Source organism: Papio anubis, chromosome 7 (genome assembly GCF_008728515.1).
Source record: "Papio anubis isolate 15944 chromosome 7, Panubis1.0, whole genome shotgun sequence".
NCBI lineage: Eukaryota > Metazoa > Chordata > Mammalia > Primates > Cercopithecidae > Papio > Papio anubis.
The window spans coordinates 33,973,501-33,996,218 of record NC_044982.1 but is presented as its reverse complement, the minus strand read 5'-3'; the positions used below and the strand labels follow the sequence as shown (position 1 = coordinate 33,996,218).

At 45.8% G+C, this 22,718-nt stretch overlaps 1 protein-coding gene across 5 annotated transcripts in view; it reads right to left on the bottom strand.

The window, feature by feature from the left end:
- DPF3 (double PHD fingers 3) overlaps positions 1 to 22,718 on the bottom strand; it is a 282,885-nt gene that overhangs the window by 55,136 nt on the left and 205,031 nt on the right. For 3 of the 5 annotated variants that reach the window (XM_031668016.1, XM_031668013.1, XM_031668017.1), the window contains exon 8: positions 7,860 to 7,988. In XM_031668016.1, the coding sequence (XP_031523876.1) occupies positions 7,860 to 7,988 (129 nt within the window). Of the gene's footprint in view, positions 1 to 3,603; positions 4,974 to 7,859; positions 7,989 to 22,718 lie in introns of all 5 variants that reach the window. The other 2 variants (XM_031668014.1, XM_031668015.1) reach the window with 1 other exon arrangement.

Below are 22,718 nucleotides of genomic sequence, written 5' to 3'. Positions count from 1 at the left end.
CATTTCCTCTCTAAGAAACTGAGGCAGAGATCCCTGTCAACAAATTCACACAGGGAGCTGAGCCCAGAGCCCAGAACTTGTTGTCCCCACTCTAGGCTTCCACACACCAGATCAAAGACACCTCACTCTGAAAATACACAACACAAGTCACTTCTCCTCCAAAGGCTGAGCAAAATCCCCTGAGGAAAAAATTCCTAACAGATGAGTCTGTTCCCATTTTAAGTACATGTTCAAGATCATATTCATCAGATGTAACAGGAAGCATATTGGGATAAAATTAATTAATTTTATTCCACCATGAAGTGAGAACCCCCAAACACCATTTAGTTCTCCCCCTGAGTAATGATCTTGCATTCCCTCCAGTGCTGTAGAAAGCAGTATCAGTCTGCAGCCCATCAGGTGCACAGAGAGATGCAGAGTAAGCAGGAACCCTTAAAGGGATGCTGTTGCTGTGAACATCACATTTTTTAAATAAATTCTTCTCTCCAAAATACCAGTAGCAAATTGGATTACTGTCTTTACAGTACCTTTAAAAAATTAAATGCATATTTCTAATTCCCAGGATTATAGTGATTATAGTGTCTGATCTTTACACAGCCTCTCGGTAACAGAAATAAAGGATTTGATTGTTCTAGGTAGGGAAAAAAATCAGCTAGACCGTAACAATTTTTTTTACATCAATAGTCCCCCTCCCCAGGGGATTAAAATGTTGTAACAAACTTAGAAAGTTCTATGTCTTTGGTTCCCCTCTCTTTGGCCTGAGATTCAGAAAACTCAGTGTGGTACTTTACTGAGCTGAGGGCTAAGGAAGCTGGTCAGATCGTTTTCATCTTGAAGACTCTAATTTCTTGTGTATTTTAAATTTTGAGTAGTGATACTTCTTTAACAAAAGCAACAACAGAAAGGTGTGTTGACTGTTCACACAGCTCCTACAGTTCCTGAGATCACAAAAAAAGGTGATCTCTTTGTACATTGTCTAGAAATGATTAAGAAGGTAAGTTATCTACAATATTCCGCAGAGAATCTGAATCAGAATTCTCTTTTACAGGATCTAATTGCTTACTCTTCAGTTGTTGAAATTTCTTTTAATGACATCACCTTTTAAAAGCTATATTCATTACAAATAACCTTTTCTTCCACTGGAATTGAGAAACAGCAAAGTATGTATATATGCCTGCATATATATTCCTTAATTATAGACTATGCAAGGGGCACTGCAGGCAATGATAGAGTATAGGCTCTACAATCAGGTTGCCAGGGATCAAAACCTGGCTCCTTCCTAGCTGTACATTTCTTAACCTTATTACTAACCTCAGTTTCTGCAAACTGGCGATTAATATAAACACCTATCTCATGGGAGTAGTCATGAGGATTAAGTGAAATATTCCAAGGAAAGCACCCAGAACAATGCCTCACACATAAATGTTGATGACTGCTATCTAGAGAAAGGGAGATAAAGATATCACATCCACCACTAAAGTGGTTGGAAGCCCAGGACAGCCAGCTTCCTCCTCCAACACCTTCTCTCTCAGAGCTTCCTCCCTTTGCCTTAAAACATTTCCCTCCGGCCGGGCGCGGTGGCTCACGCCTGTAATCCCAGCACTTTTGGAGGCCGAGAAGGGTGGATCACCTGAGGTCGGCAGTTCAAGACCAGCCTGACCAACATGGAGAAACCCCGTCTCTACTAAAAATACAAAATTAGCCAGGCATGGTGGCACATGCCTGTAATCCCAGCTACTCGGGAGGCTGAGGCATGAGAATCGCTTGAACCCGGGAGGCGGAGGTTGCGGTGAGCTGAGATCGCGCCACTGCACTCCAGCCTGGGCAAAAAAGAGCGAAACTCTGTCTCAAAAAAAAAAAAAAAAAAAAATTTCCCTCCAACACGATGCCCATTCCACTCCCTCAAACTTAACTCACTTAACCTCTCTGGGTCAACTTTTCTCAACTGAAAAGTGAAAGATTTGAACTTGATCATTTTAAAAGTCCCTTCCAGTTTTTAAGGGTAGAAATCCTGAGTCTGTTCAAAGACACTATAAGCAAGGTGAGACAAGATGCTCTGGCAATGCTAAGAAACCTTACTATGTTTCTATCACCGCAAGTAAGAAAGGTGAGGATATCTACTACCTCCAAGAAGAGAAACTGAAGATCAAAGATCAAGCTATACTACTAAATATAAAATAGACAAGCAATACCCATTCTCAAATAAACATTCTCCTGGGGGTTTGCCTTGTTAGTTCTAAACAGTTAGTTTCTGTTAGACTCCAAGCTAGACTCTGAAATTAGGTAGCCTTTTATAATTTGCTTTAAATATATGGATTAAAAAAAAAAAAAAAAACACCTCAAGTGTAAAGGCAAATTGTCACTGAGAATTCTGGTCTATGAGCAACTAGACAGAATTCAAATGAGAGTGTAAATTGGTTGAACATATATTTATTAACACAGAAGCTCACATTTTATCAATGAAAGCAAGTTGTAATCCCATGAATCCAATATCTGAGTCAAAGGTACAGAGTAAAGAGGTGGAAAATGATAGCAAGTGTAGGTTGTATCCCCTTAGCAGAAAGCTACTGGAACAAACTCTATTGTCTGATTGACACGTGTGAGCATGCAGAATATGACAACGTTGGAGGTTTATGCCATATTTCCTAGGAACAGGCCACATATAGATTAGACAGAACATCCCAAAAGTGGGTGGGATTGTTACTTTCATGCCCTCAAAACTGAGAATAAACACGCAAGTGATCACATACACATCTCAAGCATGAGAAAAGTGGAAGCTCTTTCTGTCTCAGACTACCAGGAAAGCACAAAGGGTTCATTTCTGGGTTTCTTTGCTTGTCCTTGTGTTTTAGGTTGGTTTGTTATTTTAATGAGTGGTCTAATTCACGAGGATCTGCAGGGGCTGGACTGTCAAAGTAGATCTTCCCAGAGACACTGATAAGCAGTCTGTTAACCAGGCAGCTACTTGGGTCCCTCAACTCATGTCAAATGGTTCTGCTTGTGTTTCTGGAACCGTGCACTCCTGGAGGCCGGAGACCCTGGCCAACCTTAAAGGGAGTGCGGAATCTTCCAAACAGCCAAGTTGAGTTTTGTGCCTAATCAGGGATCTTCTTTAATTTGGACTCATCCCCTTGGTTGTGAAATTGGTACCCAGAGTGAGTAAGAAATACTACCTAGACATGCAGTGTTCTGTGGCCACACCTCCTTATTTCTAACCAAATCCAGCAGCCAACTTCAATCTCAGTTCCCTGGACTCCACTTCCAGGTTTAGCCAAGGGAGGCAGAGTTAGCCAAGCACTTCCCTAGCCATTTTCTCTTGTAGTTGAAGCCAGAAGCCCGCCATTCTCCACACTGAGCCCCTCCCATAGTCCAAGCAAGACTCAGATCCCACACCTATGCTGGGGCCCACATGAGTTCACATGCACACGCGGGCCACAGAGGGCCAGGGGGAGATACTCCAGTAGCCACTCTTACACTAAGAAGGGGGTCCAAACCCAGGAAAACAAAAAAGCAAGCTGGGGGAAAAAGGAAAAAGAAAAAGAAAACTAAAAAATAGATATGATGGTTTTGCCCATATTGTAAGACAGGTTAGCCAAGACATACCTTTTGACTAGGACCTCGCAGCTGGTCGTTCTTGGGACTGTCAGTGAGGTGGGTGGCCTTCTCCATCGCCCCAGGGGCCTTGAGCAGTGTTGCTTTGGTTTATTTCAGGAAGTGCTATTGGAAACATAAAACAAAGCACCTGGCGGGCACTATAAAAAAAAAATTGAAGAAATACGGTAGCCTTGATCATCCAACGGGTATTGATATGTTTCTTAACAGGGGCAAGGGGAGGGGAAACACATGGTGGCGTCTCCTTCTGTCTTCCAGGAGCACGGCCTCGGCCTCGGTGGTGGAGTCACTGCTGAGCCCGTGACGTTCTGCTTATATTCCATCCCTGCATTTGGAAGTCGTTCTTTGCCAGGAGGAAAGTGAGGAAAAACCAGCAATAACAAAACAGCAGCTCTACTGACGGAGGAGGAGGAGCCCAGGAGGCGGCTGGTCAGGGCCCAGGTGTGGAGGGAGGCCAGGCATAGGCACCCCAACTTCTCTGGAACTACTGACATTTTCTCGCAAGCAGAGAGGAAGATGGAAAGGTCAGGGAGGAGAATGAGGGAGGGGTCTGCCGCCGGGAGCCGCAAACTCCATGGGGCACAGAAAGTGCCACCGTCTCCCATTGAGGAAATTCTCCCCAAAGTGGCTTGCCTCTAAACAGGATATTGCTTCGATTTTTTGATTTCCCTTCTCTCTCCCTCTCTCAAAAAAAGTCTGATTCTAATAATAGCTAGAATATATAAATAATAATGTTTTAATGTTATTGGTTCTCTGTTTCCAAACCCAAAGTTCCTCTTCTCTTCCTTTTGCCAATAAATATGAAAACTGAGGACATCAACTCTGCTCCTGTCAAAAAGACCCCCTCCCCTCAGAAAAGAGACAATCCGCCTAACTTCCTATTTCTATAGAAAATAAATAGCGCATCACGATGCCATCTCTCAGAAGAACGCTCATTCTGCTCTTTTGTTTCAGTAGTTTGTGCTTCTGTTGTACACACCCAAAACAGAGGGGTGGGGGGAGGGATGGAGGGACACATGGGAGGTGAGGGGGAAAAAAGCAAGGATAGAGGGAAAATCTAAAGTTGTCTTTCATTAAAAAAAAATATATATCAGAACCAGCACAATGACCAAAGTCAGAGGGGGATGGCTAATTGCCCAGAGAGTCTGTTCCGTGGGTTTAGCAACTGCCCTTTTTATCTGCTGTGGGCGAACCCCGGCCACTGCGGCGTCCTCGACAGGAGCGAGGCTCTTCCAAATCGTCCTCATCAAAGCCGTGGAAAGTTGACGTGTCACTTTCTGACGTGGAACCGAATAAGTCCTCCGTGGTACGTGCTGCGGCCGCTGCCTCCTTCTCCTTCCTGCCTTCTCCTCCCAAATGAGCTGACATGTATGATGAATATATCAGCACATGGGTTAAGCAACAGACAGCATTATTAATATTCTCATTACATTATTACAATGCTATTCTTAATAGCAAGATATTAAACCGTTTGCACACCAAAGGGATTAACCCGGTGCATCACCTGGTGACGGGGATTTGGGACAAAGCAAACATTTCCAGGGAAGAGGCTTCCCCGACTCCCCGAAAAGGCATCACCTCTACCATAGTACATATGTCCACAGCTTCCGACAGCAAAAGCTTCAACCATGATCTTTCTTCTGTTGTGCATACACACAGGCGCTTGCACGCTCACTCAACCCTGCCCCAGACAATGATTTTCCTTGGTGGTTTTTAAACCTGGTTGGGATTTCTTTGGTGTTTTCTGTTGGTGTTTCTTTGAACAATATTTGTCCTTCACTTTGACAGTCAGCTCTACAAAGGAATTACTGTCAGATAACCCATTCAAGGTGGTTAAGCCTCCATCCATTTCATTTTTATTTTTACCCGCTTCTAATCCCATTCTTTCAGAACCCTTTCAATTCTCCCCCTACGCCATGTCGTTCATTTGCACTGAAAGCAAAAGGAAGTTGGAAAGTCTGATAAGTGGTAGGTGATAAAAGAGTTTATTTTCTTTAACTACCGGAGGAAATTTCTGTGATCTGCATCCATATACATGTGCATGCGAGTGTACCCCCCCCCCCCACACACACACACATACACACTCTCCAGTCACCAACCATGCCCAGGTATTGGTTACTCCAGAAAGTTCAGTTGTCAAATCTCACTCAGGGCACTACGAAGGTGAGAAATAGGAGTAGAAAAGTCCTAATAAATCAGAGCATCCTGAAATCTGTAAAACTCAGGTTTAAACTTTTTCGCATTCTAAAGGAGCCCCAGGACTGCTCTTGTATAAGGGAATGATGCATCCCTCACGGTGCCAATTTCAGGACTCTCACTTCCTCCCAGGAAACAGCAGTGGTAGGGTAGATGGGAGGGGGAAGGAAGCTCTTCCAAGCTCCATACTCTTCTCTGGAAGGACCGTAGGGAGGCTCCAGAGAAGTATTCGCCCACCTGCCTTAACAAGCACATCTCATCTCATGGGCCAATGACACCTGTTTCTTCCCATGGTATCAACTATTTCAGGAACATCAGAGGCAGACCTTGACTAAATGATCCACCAAAACCAATCCTTGGCAAATGCAATGAGAATACCTAGGTTGGTAGAAAATGACTCCCTGAGCCACATAGCAGACAGAACCTTGGGGGGAAAGCTGAGAGAAGGTTGTGGAAAGAGGCTTTGCATAGAAAAAACAACTTCCCACTCCTGACATTCCATGGCTTGGATTCTAGCACCCTGTCTTTTGTAAGAAACGAAGGGGAGAAATTATAGCGGTTTGCAATGAGAATTCTGAAGCTGCCCCCTCTAACCCATCCAAACCTACAGCAGTCCATAACGTGTTGCTTAGAACATCACTCCAAGTGACCTTGCTTCTGGAAGTAGAGATTTCATCTGATTGCTTGCTTTTAAAAATCACCGCATTGAATTTCATCTTTTTTTTTTAAAGTAACTTAAAAAAACAGACCCTGCTATCACAAGAGCCCTGTCTTCTATGCTAGCATCCATAGAGCAAAAAATGCAATGTTAGGTACCATGTTTGGACAGTAAATGAATTGACAGAATTGCACAAATGGACCGCCCTATCAGGGTCCTTGAGAGTTACAGTTGAGGGTTGTGTGCAGCAGAAACCACAGTCCTTTTAAAATTACTGATTTGCTACTCAAGCCAGCCTTAAGCCCTAAACAGCCCTCCCATCAAAATATAAAAGGGTTCAAGCTAAGCTTTGCAGACAGAGCAAGGAAAGAGCTGAGTCGCTACAGTCAACCATGATGGGGTCATCTCAGTTCTTCTCTGGGGACTGGGAGTGAAAAAGACACTGGATAGAAAGGTAGAAAGGAAAAATGACTCCTCACTGCTGGAACCAAGCATCCAACCAAACTGTTTCACCTACTCGTATCAGGGGCTGATGAGACTGAAACTGGGGTTGAAATTCCCTCCTCCCGGCCTCGCACTGTGGTCTAGTGATGACATAATACAATATGAAAAGTAGGTAGTACCAACCAACCATGGCCAGCCGAAAATAATGGTTTGGTCAGAACTAAAAAACAAAACAACCTCTTGAACATAACCTGAAGACCTGAATTCATTTTAAGCATGAAGGAACAAGACCAAAAGTCTCTTTCTGTTATTTTAGCCTTTGAACAGGTTAAAATATAAACATATACACCAAATCAACTACAGATTAGCCCTAGGAATGCCCGTCCTTTTGCCTCATTGACCTACCAGGGTATCTTCTGTTCTGTTTTAGAAAATGAGATGAGGGGCCAATGAGGTGGTGTTTATGCAGCTAGCCAGGAGCCCGGGAATCTCTGACTCCCACAATTCAAGATGTGGTTGCTTTCCCCATACTCATGTTTCCACACCACACTCTTTGGGTTTGCCCTAGGCACTTCCACAGAACAAACACATCTTTCTGTTACATGTGCATCGTCCACTACGAGAAAGCACGTTGCCTTCTCTCCAGGTTTTTCCACCCTACCTTGCTGTGGTCCATAAAAACATGCACAAAGAAATATGCACCTCATAGAAAGGCCAGACACAAATCCAAAACTTCTCTTTGCCCTTTCCCCTGGATCCTAGGGCATAACTTTTGGTTCTTGAGACCCAAAGAAGAAAAATACGGAATGAGCTGAAAACCCCTCTCCACTCAAAAGCATCGCCACCATCGCTTCCCTCTCCAGTCTCCACCACCAACAGGATGGAAGAGGAATGCAAGAGGAGCATTCCTGGTCTACGGGCACCCGGTGTGGGAAGGGGCCGCACTCACCAGAGCGTCCACAATCTGCGCAGGACACCAGCTCTTCAGGCCGCCCGCTCTTCTTGTTCATGTTGGAGCCCCCCAAACAGAAGTCACAGTAGTTATTGGGAATGACTGTTCCATCCGGTCCTTTCTGGGCTGTGGGAACATTTAAAACATTCGATTTCAGGCTTATATGAGTTTCAACTGCCCCTTCTCCTCCTACAGTGTGGTAGAATCTGCTCCAGAAGGATTTATTATAACCAAGTTGGCAAATTGGGCTAGGCTTTCTTTTGGATCCTTTCTGGCTTAATGGTACTAATAATGTCTCGCAAGTCACCCAGAGATTAATTTTTAGAGTATTTCCCAGCTCTGTGTTGTTGTGGAAATCCCCCTGCTCCTCTGATTGCATCCTTAGATGATCAAACCATCCAGAAGGGGTACTGGTCAAGTGAACTACTCTCAGCCCTAAACAATCAGCCCTGTGGGCCCAGGCCCCAGGCATCAGATGGAAAACACACATTGTAGTGTGAGGAGAGGGAGAGGAAAGAGCCAGTGCCTGGACCGTGCCATTGGGAGGGGTGCTTTTGTTTAGGAGATATTCTTCCTGTCCCTGAAATGGAAAACAAAGAAGCGCTGATGGGTGGTCATTTCCAGGAAGAACACCAAAGATGCTCTTGGGGACTTGGACAAACATCCTGGTAGGGTATCAGTCTCCCTGAAGGGGAGTCTCATCTCCCTGAATTCCAGACCCATTGATCATGGAAAGTACCCAAGACCCCAAGTGCCTTAAAGTTTCTAGACCCAGGTTTCTAGGCACTTGGTTCAGCCACATGCTAGAGATGGATTAAATGGTGAGTTACTGAGCATGTCTTTAGTCTTAAGACCGTCACAAGAAACTGAACACACTAACTTCAAAACCCACTCCTGATGGAGGTCCTTAAACAAAGGCAAAGAGAAATCTTGGGACATGACCTTGAAAACAAAGCCTATGAGGAGAATAGCACCTGTCCTCAATCACCAAAATCATTCCATTTCCAGGGACTGCTTGAGAAGCCTTGAACAGGTTATTTGCATGGAGAGAAATGCCTCCCTTTCTCTCTGTTTCTCCCTCCCTATTGTGGGCATTTCTTTGTCATATTCATACTCCCTGTTTGCAACTAAGAAGAAAAGTCTTTCTGTTTATGGGATCAGCCTTAATCATCTGAGTGTCTTCCTCCTCACCAGACCCAGTGTCTGCTGCTGCCTTTCATTATTCACTGGCTAACATTAATCAGGGTCCCATAGTGTACAAATCTGAAAAAGGAAGCAGAGATGTGAGCAGAAATACCATCCAGACAGTAAGTGATAAACGGATTCACCCACTTTAATGTGATTCCCTCTGGCCTCCACTTCCTCCATGCCTCTGCTTTGCCTCCAGGAATAGAAAACTTACCTGGGGAAGGCAGAAGACAAAAGCTAGAGGAATTTCATTATAGAGGGTTAATCCATTTATCAGTTGCTATTTGGATTGTTTAATTGGTTTCTAAGTCATTGATTTCCATCTTCAGGGAGGCAGACAATTCTCTGCAAGAATTGTTAGCTGTTTGCGGGAGACAGAGGAGCTGGTCACATTCTGGGGTCTGTTGAGTGTGGGCTTTTCTTCAACAGTCCCTGGATCTCAAACACATCTGCATGGCATACAGAATGGTTTTGCGAATAATCTCCAAAAAGCAGTACATCCACAAAAATTTTACTCTGCCTATAAAATTTTCATTGCACAAATCCAGAAGTACCAGAGTCCCTTTCTCCCTTCTCCCTCAATTGCCATCTTCGTCATTTTTAGAACTCTCCTAAGAAAATCCAAGCATCTCTATGAAGCAAATAAACTCAGGGTTTCCTCAACAAGAGATGGATGGAAAACTATCAAATGATGAACAGAAAGAAGAGATAGGGTATACTAAATTTAGGGGCTAAGGGTAAACCAAAGTTAAGTGTCATGATTGATATGAGCTAGATATAATATGTGGAGATGCCAGTCGTTACTTAGGTAGCTTCCTGCATGGAAGGCAATCCGAGAATCCCACATATATCATTCCATAAAAACTTGCAGGGGTCCTAGTCTCCTCAGCTATCTCTCTCCTATACTCTTAGGGACTTCCTATAATTTTCAATTTCCTCACCATTCACAAGATCTTTAAGCAACTAAAGAATCTGATTTTCTCCAACACACTGTATCCCTTGCAATGTATGAGGATGAGGAAGTAAAATATGGAGTATAAAAGCTTTCAGATTAATTCTTGATATGGTTTGGCTGTGTCCCCACCCAAATCTCATCTTGAATTGCAGCTCCCATAATCCCCACACGTTATAGGAGAGACCCAGTGGGATATAATTGAATCATGGGGCCAGGTTTTTTCCTAGCTGCTCTTGTGATAGTGAATAAGTCTCCTGAGATCTGATAGTTTTAAAAAGGGCAGTTCCCCTACACACGCTTTCTTGCTTGCCACCATGTAAGTCGTGCCTTTGCTCTTCCTCTGCCTTCTGCCATGATTGTGAGGCCTCCCCAGCCAGGTGGAACTGTGAGTCCATTGAACCTCTTTCTCTTTATAAATTACCCAATCTTGGGTGTTTCTTTCTAGCAGTATGAAAATGGTGGAACTGTGAGTCCACTAAACCTCTTTCTCTTTATAAATTACCCAATCTCGGGTGTTTCTTCCTAGCAGTATGAAAATGGACTAATACAATTCTACACAGCATTCACTACCAACAGACCATTGGTAGAACACCCTATTGAATCAGGAACTCTAATACTACAAGAAATAAAAAATTCAGAAACGATCTAGTAGAGCTAAGCAGGCAGTGATGGAGGAATTGAGCCTTTGTAAAAAGACCAAAGGAAAAGAATTGAATTCATCTGAAGAAGGGAAGCTTCTGAGGAGATGGGAGTCAGAGCAGCATCCTGTTGGCCATACAGAGTTCCTGTCCAAGGGGTGAGGGAGGTTCTAAAATCCCATGTATAGGCCCTGGTGTGTGCAGGAGTGACATGCCAGGCCAGCTGGGGTGCAGAGGTACATTTTTAGTCTGGCAATGGACCAGTATATAAGGTGATCATGCACAGCTCTGTTTTATTTTCAGAGAAATCATTTTCACTTCAGTTTCTACTCTCTTCTTACAACAGTGAGCTCAAAGCGTCCTTCCATTGTGGTCAGATGGTGTGGAATGGACTAATTGCTTATGCACCTGATTTTCTTCTACTTTTTGGTACTTGAGATTAGTTTCAAAGCAAGCGTTCTCCCATGGAGCTCTCCCAAACTTCAGCTAAAACATATCGGTCATGCCCTAGGGAGGACACTGTTGATATCACCATTATGACCCTTGTTTATACACATGTCTGTGTGCCTCCTCTCCCTGTTTTACATTGTCATCTCTCTATATTAAATAGATCTACTCCTTCAGGTTGGAGACCAGGTCTAACTCGTTGTTGGAACCCCTACAATCTTTAGGATGAGTGACTTAGAGAGGGATGGCAGGGATGTTAGTGGGTGGCACAGTGATGCCCTGGGACCACCGGATATCATTCACTGCCCCTGGTTTATTTCCCTGCCAGAGGAGACCTGGTCCCTGTGTGCATGAAATGGTCTGTCACCTGGTCTCATGGCCAGCTCCCAGAGTACACAGAAGTCGGTAGCCAATGGCCCTGCATCACTGGAAGAATAACACTGTACCCATCCTGTGGGAGGTGAGACATCATTCTGTGCCAAACACACAAGACATAGAAGACAATGATTCATTGTCTCTTGAGAAGAGGACACCAGGTCATGCCTATCCACTCAGCCTCCCTTTTGTTCAACTGCATATTGAGAAGAAAAGGAAGCAGACATTTATCACACCACAAAACTGTGGCAAATCTTTTGCTGGATGCTTTATATATGTTATTTCATTGATTCTTGCAAAAACTTTGTGCAATAGGGATTTTTTTTGACAGATACAGTAACTGAAATCCAAAGAGATTAAAGCACTGGCTCCAAGCCTCGGTTGGGCTCTTCAAAGGCAGGATTCACCCCCAGTTTGTCTGTGTCCCCAGAGATTGTGCCTCTAATCACACTTCTCTGCCTCCTGGGAAGTCCAGAGGTAAATATTTTCCAGCTACACCTTGCATATAAAATATTTCATAAATCTCTTTTAGAGTCAACCTGATTCACCCAATATGATATTTACGAAGCCCAAAGCGATAAAAATTATTGAGACTGGCCTGATAAAAGTGGAAATTCCCTTTGAACTTAAATTTAATGTCCCTACTACAGTAATCCATCCTGGGTGATCCTGTTTATTGTCATCTACTCTATGAAAACACTTCTCTGGAGAATTCCAGAGGCTCATGAAGGAATTTTTTTAAGTAAATCTCACATCATGGCTAGGTTGGCCTATGGCCTGACCCAGCCATGAGCAATTTCCTGGTACCGTATATGAGATCATTATAAAAAGGATTTTACTATAAATAGGAAGCTCGCCCAGACCTTGCAAGTGGGATTTAAATAGAGATTTTGCTTCTGCTTATGGGAAATTGAGTCCCGCTTTGCAGAATAAGATGACGGGCAGGGCAAAGACCTGAGTGGTATCTCTATGGCAGTGTCTGCGATGATGGATGTGGTTTTCTGTTGATTAATGTTCACGGACTGAGATCATATCAGAGATACAAGTAAGTTGCTGAGAAAATAAAGTGAGCCTTGAGAGTTTAGAAATCTACCTGAGGGAGATAACTCTAAAAAGCTCAAAGGAAAAAAAAAATGGAAATCAGGAACAAAGTTCATGAAGAAAGTAGAAAAAAAAAATAACAGAAGGCAGGGAAGAGCATTCAGATAAATCAAAGCAAGAAAAAGGAAAAGCAAAGCTTCACACAGTCCCACCACCACGCTCAGGGAAGGGAGAGCAGGCATTCTGGAAAGGTATTAGTGCACGCTACAGGATTTTTGAGTTAAATCAGGTTTTACGTCTATGGCAAACAAGGCCCCAGATCTTCCATAAAACTACCACCCAGGCAGCGCCGGCTCTCCCCCTCCCAGTCGGATCTCCGCTGTGATGTGCCTGCCACTCACAGAAAGAATGAGTGGCAGGGACAAACCGGCCATCGGCAACAGCCACTCGTCTGGGTTCTGCTGAGACCAGAGCTGCGTCCCAAGCATCCTAGGGAATAGGAAGCAGGCCAGAAGTTCAGGCTCCTCCTTGGCACGTGCACAAAAGCACGGCCTCACATCCTGAGCAGACGCTCTGACCGCCTGCCAGGGCCTGGTGTGCACAAACGCGTGGCCACGCTCAGTGCCTACCACCCACCACCCAGCCCCAGCCCCAGCCCCAGCCCTAGCTGAGCAGCTCTATTTCTGGAGCCTGCTAGCCTGGAAGGTTGGGGTGCACAGCCCTTGGGGAATTCGGGGGCAGTGAGCAGAGCCCTCTGGGAAGAGAGGCGCCTCTTCTAGCCCCGTCTCATCTGTTCCCCCCACCACCCTCCACAGGCTGACAGTTCCTGTGTCCCTCTACAGGTCTGACATGTTTCCATGGCAACTGGAATCCTGGGCTCCGGCAGCCTCCGCTCTTGCCACCTGTTATGACTTCATCTCTCAAGTGTAAAGCATGCTAGCCCCGTGCCACTTGGCTGTGCAGAGCGCATCTTCAGAGGACGACGGAGGGAAGGAAAGGGGAGAGGAAAGGAGGAAAGCAGAGAAGCAGCCCAGGCTGGCCAGGCAGGACGCGCTGGCCAGGCCAGTCCAGAGGAGGAAGCTTGGGGGCCGGAAACGGGAGGGTGGGGAGCAAGGGTGGACCCCGACGTGCCTTTCTTGCAGAATCAGGAGCAGGCCTCAGCTGGAGGCCACCGCCACAGCCTGCTACCTCTGCCCAGCCTTTAATGAGGGCTGCGGGAGGAGGGGGAGGTGGGTTGGGGAGAGAAGGCGGCTGCAAGGAGCTCCGGCAGGCCCAGCGTGGAGCAGAGTCAGGAGAGGGTTAAAAGTGGCGTGATAGAGACTGTGAGGAAGGCTGGACCAGAGGGCAAAGGGAGCATCAAAGCCGGGATAAATGGCCTTAATTCTCATGCTCCCGCTCGCTGGTCGTGTTTACTCATATAAATTATCCCCCAGGCCTGACACCTTTTTTCATTGCTTCCCTAGAACTGATGGAAAAATAAATCCCACAGATCCCAGGAATAAAAAGCGTGGGGCTTTCATTCAGGCTGGTTCTCCTTGGCCAGCTAATAGCAACTCAGGCCCTGTCCCAGGGCTCCAGGAGGAAGACAAAGGAAGCCTTCCTCCCAAATGTGGAGCGGCAGGGGGCCTGGAAGCCTGGCAGGAAAGCAGACAGCAGGGCTCACTCCCCACAGGACCCTCCCAACCGTCAGAGCCCTTGACGACAGAGAACTCGCTCTCCCCAAAGGCCATCTTGCCAGCAGCCCTGAGGACACCGTGAATATCTGGGAAAGTAAAGGGGGCCGTGCGGGAGCGGGAGTGGATGCAGAAGGCGCTGAGGCCCCGGGCCGCTGTCATGAGTACTCACATTTATGGACGGGGCTGATAAACTGTCACACTTTGCACCGTCAAGGACAAGGTGAGACAAGATGAGCTGGAATGGCAGCACGTGCCACAGGAGAGCTGGGAAAGCAGGTGGCTAACAACTAAAGCCATGGCCAGAGGGCGGGCTTCTCTGGAGAGGCCTCTGCACACAGGGAAGGGCCCCTAGGCCCTTTGACTGCATTGCTGATCTAGAAGCAAGAGAACACGCTAGGTGATGTCCTGAGGTCCCTTTCAGGCCTATTATTCGAGCATTATAATCAGATGAAAGAAGAGACAGAAAAGCCAAGTTTTCCACACCCAGAGGAACCCAGCCTTTCATCGCTGCTTTGTACTCATGTAAATGCCTCTTTTCCTGTTAGCCATATGCTACCTGAGGGCAGGAGCCGTGTCCTTCCCCTCTGTATCCCTGGCCCGCAGTGAGTGACACAAAGCCGACAATCAATGTTGAGTGAAAGGATGGACAAATCATCACAGAGACTTTTTGAGAAAAAGAAAATCTGTCAGGCAAAGGGAAGTTAATGATTAGGAATTGAGTGGACGGAGAGTCCCCTGAGCACAGAGTGACCATCGTAAGTCCCTCTCACATCGGGGCACAGAAGAAGTGGGAAGGAGAAATATTGGAGGCCCTGGAGAGAAGAAAGCTGTGGTGTGGAGAGCCATTGCATGTGCCTCCCCCAGGAATCCTCTTTCTTAGGCATTTCTTAGTCAACCAGAATGGAAGGCATGAAGAATCCCCAGGCTCAGCTGGCCCCAGAGTCTTGAGTCTCATTCTGTCTCTCACCAGGGACTCAGCAGCAGCCAGTGAGAACAGAGGCCCCGTCTTGCTGTCTGTTTTGGTGACTGTAGAAATAGTGTAAATATTTCAAAATGTGGAGTCAACCCTCCACCCTTCCTATGCCTGCCTCTTTTTCTCCATCTTTATCCAACGCTTACACCTTTAGATACAAACCTGGTGAATATTTACTCCTAACAACTGTGCCATAGAAGCAGAACACATACCCACTCACACTGATGTCTCCATCTTGATGGATGTATTTGGTGAGAGTTGTAATTTGCGGTTTGCCGAAAGGCTGCAACAATTTGCCAGGAGTGTGTGCACCATGTCACCAGCTCTGGGTCTAGATGGTCACACGGCCCCCGAGGAATGTCCTTTGTGCTCCAGTTTTAGGTGGACAACCCTGGGTCTGCCATTAATGCTTCAGAATAGTAAGAAAAAAAACAAGTAAAGCTTCGGAATGGGTTGGGTATGGTGGCTCACGCCTGTAATCCCAGCACTTTGGGAGGCCGAGGCAGGTGGATCATGAGGTCAGGAGTTCGAGACCAGCCTGGCCAACATGGCGAAACCTCATCTCTACTAAAAATACAAAAATCAGCCAGGTGTGGTGGCGGGCGCCTATAATCCCAGCTACTCGGGAGGGTGAGGCAGGAGAATTGCTTGAACCTAGGAGATGGAGGTTGCAGTGAGCCGAGATTGTGCCATTGCACTCCAGCCTGGGCAACAAGAGCAAGACTCTGTCTCAAAAAAAAGAAAAAGCTTAGGAATGTTAGTGTTGATGTTGATGACACTGAGATGAATATCTTATTACATGACACATAATGAGATATTTCGGTTTTCCAGTGTTTGGTGATATGGGTCAGTTCATGGCCTGGTGTGGCAACTTGTGATTGCTACCAAATGAGTTTACTGAAGGAGAAAACATTAATTTGAGAGCATCTATATCAACCAGACTCTGAACAAAGTGATGTCACTCCCCTTAATGAATTCCAGGACATCTTGGTGTGTTAGAGCTGGATGAGTTTTGTCTGTTTAAGTTGTCAGGATATTATTATTGACATAATTAGGATCCAACAAGCCCCTTGTTTTGCTTTGCCCAGCCCTGCCCTCTCAACCCTCCTCACTAGCACCACTGAACTCCGTCTGCAAGCGGACCAGCATTTTCTTTGTTCTTCAGACCGAAAGCCATATTTAAGAAAAGGAAAAGCATGAGCCTTCTGCTTTAGACCTGAGGATTTGGAAGGAATCAAGAGACCACAGAGCCTTGGGGCAGCACAGCCTGAGAATGGAGGCACAGGCAGGGGCACACCCCAAAGGCAGGCCGGGAAGTCGATGCTGAGAGTCAGAGACGTCTGCCCTACATGAGATGGAGCATTAGGAAAAGAGCAAAAACCAAGGCTACCCCTTCAATGTGACAGTACAGCCTGACTCCTGGCCGGTTACCTGGCTCAGTGCATCCAAAAGAAAAAAGGAATTAAAAGGAAGTTGACTGACTGAACATCAGTCTTGGAAAGTTAGATTTCTGTAAGGTAATGGTTTACCTGGGAACTTGTCAAAAATGCAAATTCCTGGTCAGGCACGGTGGCTCATGCCTGTAATCCTAGAATTTTGGGAGGCCAAGGCAGGTGGATCACTTGAGGTCAGGAGTTCGAGACCAGCCTGGCTAACATGGCAAAACCCCGCCTCTACTAAAAATACAAAAATCAGCCGGGCATGGTGGTGCACACCTGTAATCCCAGCTACTTGGGAGGCTGAGGCAAGAGAATCACTTGAACCCAGGAGGTGGAGGTTGCAGTGAGCTGAGGTCATACCACTGCACTCCAGCCTGGGTGACAAAGCAAGACTCCATCTCAAAAAAAAAAAAAAAAAAAGCCAATTCCAGGGCCTGAATTGCTGAATCAGAAACTCTAGGGGTAGGATGCAGTGGGCTGTGTTTTAACAAATGCTCCAGGTGATTCTGATGCAGCCTCAAGCTTGAGAAACATGGCTCTAATGCGGCGTGACAGTCATGTCACCTGGAAGTCATTTACTTAATCTTCATCATAACCTACGAGATAGATGCCATTAATGATCTGATTTTACATAGTGATCCATGAGGCATATGGAGGCTATGCAGCTCAGCTAAGGTCACATGTTAGTCAGTGGCTCACTTGGCTCTGAACCCAAGCAACCACACACCTGAGGGGAGGTGAGTTGGAGAGGTAGGCACGCAGGGCCTCACAGGCTAGGGCTTCCCAGATTTTGCCGTGCAAATCATTTGGGGATGTCATTAACATTCAGGTTGAAATTCATAGATCCAGGGTACAGCCTGAGATTCTACATGTCTTAAAAGCCCCCCCGGTAGGGTGGCCACGCATTCAGGTTTGACTGAGACAGAGGGTTATAGGACATGGGGCTTTCACTGCTGTTTTTAATATATATATATACACACACACACACACATATTTTTTTTTAGAAACAAGATTTCACTCTGTCTCCCAGGCTGGAGTGCAGTGGCACAATCACGGCTCACTGCAGCCTCAACCTCCTGGCTTCAAGCAACCCTCTCACCTCAGCCTCCTGAGCAGCCAGGATTACAGGCATGTACCACCACACCCGGCTAAGTTTTGTATTTTTAGTAGAGATGGGGTTTCACCATGTTGGCCAGGCTGGTCTCGAACTCCTGACCTCAAGTGATCTGCTCACCTCAGCATCCCAAACTGCTGGGATTACAGGTATGAGCCACAGCCTGCTTTAGAGGCTGAGAGACCGATAAAAAAAAAGTTGTAACGACCCAGGCAGAAGCCACGGGTGGCCAGAAGATAGAGAGTGGGAGACAATGTAGGGTCTATTTTGGAAGACTGAAGGAAAACCAAGAGGCAAGGATGAATCCTAATATTTCACTTCAGGTTCAAGTTTTTTTTAAAGAGCAAGTTTAGAGGAAAAAAAATGAGAGCCAGGAAAGACAGTGAGACATAGAACAAGAGAGAAAGACTCAGGAAAATTATTGAATAGGATGATCTGTGATTTTTTTTTTTTTTCTGTAGAAAAAAACCTCATTTACCAATTAAAGTATGACCTAGGATTTGTAATGCAGGGGTAGGGTCTATAAAACATCCCAAACAGCCAAAGTTAGTAAAGAGTTTTGAAGAGTAAATGTGCCTGCTATGGACTGAGGTGTGTCCCTCATCCCCAAAATTCATATGTCAGAGCCCTAACCCCCAAAGGGATGATATTTGGAAAAGGGTCTTTGGGAGGTAATTAGGTTTAGTGGGGTCATGAGGGTGGGGTCCTTGTAATGAGATTAGTGCCCTTATTAGACACCAAAGAGCTTGTCTCTCTCTCTGTCTCCACCTGTATACACTAAAGAAAGGCCATGTGAGGACACAATGAGAAGGCAGCTATCTGCAATCCAAGGAGAGAGCCCTCACCATACTCTGACCGTACCAGAACCTTGATCTTGGACTTCCAGTCTCCAGAACTGTGAGAAATACATTCCTGTTGTTTAAGTCACCCAGTCGATGGAATTTTGTTAAGACAGTGCCTGTTAACATGTTCATCTCTTTTGAAAAGCCACCATGCAACATGATGCATTAGACAACTGGTCTTGAGGCAAAAATTAAGGGGCATCGGTAGGACCATGACAAAGATCCAAGCCTTGGGACTGGGGCCCATCACTCAGGGTTCCAAAGTCTTGACATAACTGAATGGTATCCAACTCAAGCCCATTCACATCTCAGCTTCCCACCTTGCTGCCTGTTACTCAACCTCTCTGAGCCTCAGTTTCCTTGTCTGTAAAATGAGAATAGTAACATGTCCCTAATGGACTTGTGATCATAACATGAGGTGATGTTTGTAAAATGCCTGACACCTAGCAGTTGTTCCATCATCTCTTTCCCTCTTTCCTCTTCTACATGCAAGATAATTTTATTTCTAACAAGGCAGGAAAAAATCAAAGACTTAAATAAGTGAACTCTCCCAGTAAGTGGTACATGACTCGTGAATTCACATTCATCGTCTCTGACCATGGATACATGACTTGGTCTTTGTGTGCCTTGCTGTCCTCTGGAGGATATAGCACCTGCCTTGTAGGGTTATTGTGAGGAATGAATGAGATACATGTGGCATGCTTAGCACCATGTCTGACACACTCAGGGAATGCAAGCAAGTACCATTGCCACTGTTGCTGTTCAGTATGTGGGTCTCTTCAATCCTGCACATTTCTAGGTAATTAGGCCCAAAATGCAAGAGAGAGGTTCAGAGACAGCCAGGAGACACGTGGAGGCCCAATCCTAGGGCAATGGCATGGCAAATAAAAGGGTGCCACACTTGTCTAGATTGTCCTCCACAGCTTTCTCTGGCCGGGTTTTATGCCTCTGTCTCATTTCCACAATTGCACTAGAAGTTCTCCCAGGGCTGAGACCACATTATCCCTTTCTGGAGGCCCAGTTCCACTTCTCCCAACAACTGGGTGCATGTACAGTAAGTGCTTAATAAATATTTGTATTGAGCCTGTTTAGAAGGATCTGTGTCTCATATCTAAGATTTAGCCAAGGATATGCCAGGGCCAGGTCAGGCTCTGATAGTTATTGCTGATGCCAATGACACCCCACAGGCAGTTAGCTTCACAGTGGTGGCAAAGTCCCATCACATGGACTCAGACAGAGCCATGACTCAGATGAACCATCTGTGGTCACAGATATGCCTGTGGGCCCAAATGGGACAGAGACGGGACATTAGTGCTCACAGGCATGGTGCCAAACACTCACATTATCTCATTTAAGACTCACAGCAACCCCATGAAGTCAGGAGGATTATTACCCCCGTTTTATAGATGAGGCAACTAAGAAGCAGAAGTGTAGGTAAGTGACCCACATTTGCACCATTGGAAGATGGCAGAGTGCCAGGGTCACCATTCACACCCTGGACTGACCAACTCCACAGCCATTCCCTTAGCCATAGGGTCAAGGATGTAGATGAACTTTGAGGCTAGAAAATGAGCCCCAAGTATCCCTGCAACAACCAGAGCAACTTAATGGATTCTTTGCTATATAATCTAAAAACTGTCTAGTTAAATAATAATTTCTCTAAAGAACACCTGTTGCTAGTTTCCCAATTTGCTCTTTGAGAAGGAAGCAGCAGCCCAATTTCCCAGAAAGAGCTCTGTATCTAAACTTTCCTGTCTCCCCTAATAACAAAGGCTGGATTTCCAGTGTCAAGTTGAGGTACGTAGTTGGCTGTGTGGGCTTTATGGCTTTTCAGTCACCTTTCAGAGTAATCTAAAATTTCTAAGCTTGTTTCCAAAGTAATTTTCACTCTGCCTCTTAAAGCTTTTGGCTGCCCCCAGGCCATATGTTAGAGGACAAGAGATGTCAGAAGACTAACATCTGTTAGATCTTTCCCAACAGTGTGGCAATGACATCATATGCTTCTTTTAGATAATTTGCACATTATCAGACTAATTTTCAGATTATCTAATCAGCAGACATTACCCTTAATCAACATGGTTCTCCCCTTTCAGCTCTGCAGAGTACAATATGCCCTCCAAAGGCATGCTAGAGCTGGGGCTTTTTTTTCTCTCAACAGAGATGAAAAGCCTAACTTTGCACCAGGCACACCATCCTTGCTCAAAAGGCTGAGATCTCCAGGAACCTAGGACAACCCAACTTCAATTCCACAGACTTGAAAAATAAGCTTGAAATAAATTTTATGGACTCTTTTTTTTTTTAATTTCCCTCTTAGGAGCTCTGAGTATGCTATAGAGAGTATATTATATTTACTTATGCTTTTCAATAAAAGAGACACAACATATAACAATAAGACTCCAAACAGATGTTTTTACAAGTTATTTGTTCTTGCCTTCTAGTAATTGCTACACTGGCTTCCCACTGTCTATAGGAAAAAGACTACACAGAGGGGCATAGAAGACGCTTCCCATCGTGGCCCCTGACTACATTTCCATCTTTCCTCCGCATCCCCTCAATCCAACATTACTATCAGACCCAATGACTTCCAATTGTCTGAATGTGCCATGCTATTTCATACCTGCCTGCCTTCATGTACAGTTCTCTCTACCTGGGAAGCCCTCTCCCTCCTAAGAAATTCTTTCTCACTCTCCAAGAGCTAACTTGAATGTCACCTCTTCAGTGAAGCCTTTGCAAACCCCCTAAAGCAGTGGTCCTAAAGCTTTAGTGTACACCAGAATGCCCTGGAGAGCTTTGCGAAACCCAGACTGCTGGCCTCCATCCTTGGAGTCTGTTTCAGGACATCCAGTAGAACCTGAGCATCTACATTTTCAACAGGGTCCCAAGTGATGCTAATGCCACACTTGGAACACCACTGCCCTAAGGCATAGAAAGTACCCTGTGCCCTTGAGTCCTGAACTCCGTCATAGTTCTGTACACACCCCATTGCACACTCCCACTCAAGACTGTGAGCTCAAAGACAGGGCTGAGTCCTCTTTATGCCTGTCCTCCCTAGTCCCAGCATATAGACAATATTCAATACGTGGTTATTACATGGATGGGTGGATGGATGGATGGATGGACGGATGGGATGGATGGGTGGATGGATGGGTGGATGGATGGATGACGTATGCACAGATGGATGGATGCATGGATGGATTAGACTGAATTTATTTATACAGCTTTTCATCCAGGCCCAGGACTTCATAAATGTCTATCCTCACTCCAAAAATTAACTCGAAAACATCATCGATAATCATTTCCCTCTGTGCAGAGAAGGCAAAAAGTTCAGAAGTTAACATCACGAGCCTATGTTAAGGGGGTTTTGAATTCTAGTCCAGAGTTCTTTCTGCTACTCTACCCCACTGGGGCTCCCTACCAAGGCTGCATTTAAGGAGTCACAATGGTATGCTTCTGAGTGCATCTTTCAGAGTCCTATCCTCCCCGGCTGCGCTCCTTTTATTCATGTATGTGTACATCTGTGTGTAGGGGGTGTGTGTGTGTGTGTGTGTACATACGCATGTGCACACACACAGTCATTTATTTCATTTGCAAAAGTAGATGAAGGTGCTAAAACAAATGGAGGGAGAAGAGGCATCCAGCCGCAGGCAGGGAGAGGGTGGGATGCAGCCCGCATGCAGAGAACACCATCAGAAAAGCACTGTTTCCCAAAGGGGAGTGCTTGAGCTCCAAGCCACCCTGGCTTCCTGTAGTTGAGGCAGAGAGGCAAGGACACACAGGAAAGGGGACAAATGTACAGGAAACACAAGAAATGTATACTCAGGAGAAAATGAGAGACTAAGGGAGAAACAAAGGCGCGCGAGCATCAGCTTGGGGGCCAGGCGATCAGGAGTGGCAGTGGATTGCTGAGCTTGCAGCCCTGGCAGCAAGGGCTGGGGCAGGGAAGGTCAGGGCCAGCTCCAGCAGGCCACTCCGCTCTTTCAGCAGCAGCAGCAGGCGCAGGATGAACCATGGGCTCTGCTGAAGACACAGTTGGGGGGCGATAGAGCAAGCAACAGCAGGAGGACCAAAGTCAAAAGGTCGCTACTGCTGCAGGTGGTGCGAGCCCAGCTGCCCTTGGCCCTGCAAACCCCTGTGTCTGTAAGGCTGTTTTTCCATTACGCCTCTGCTC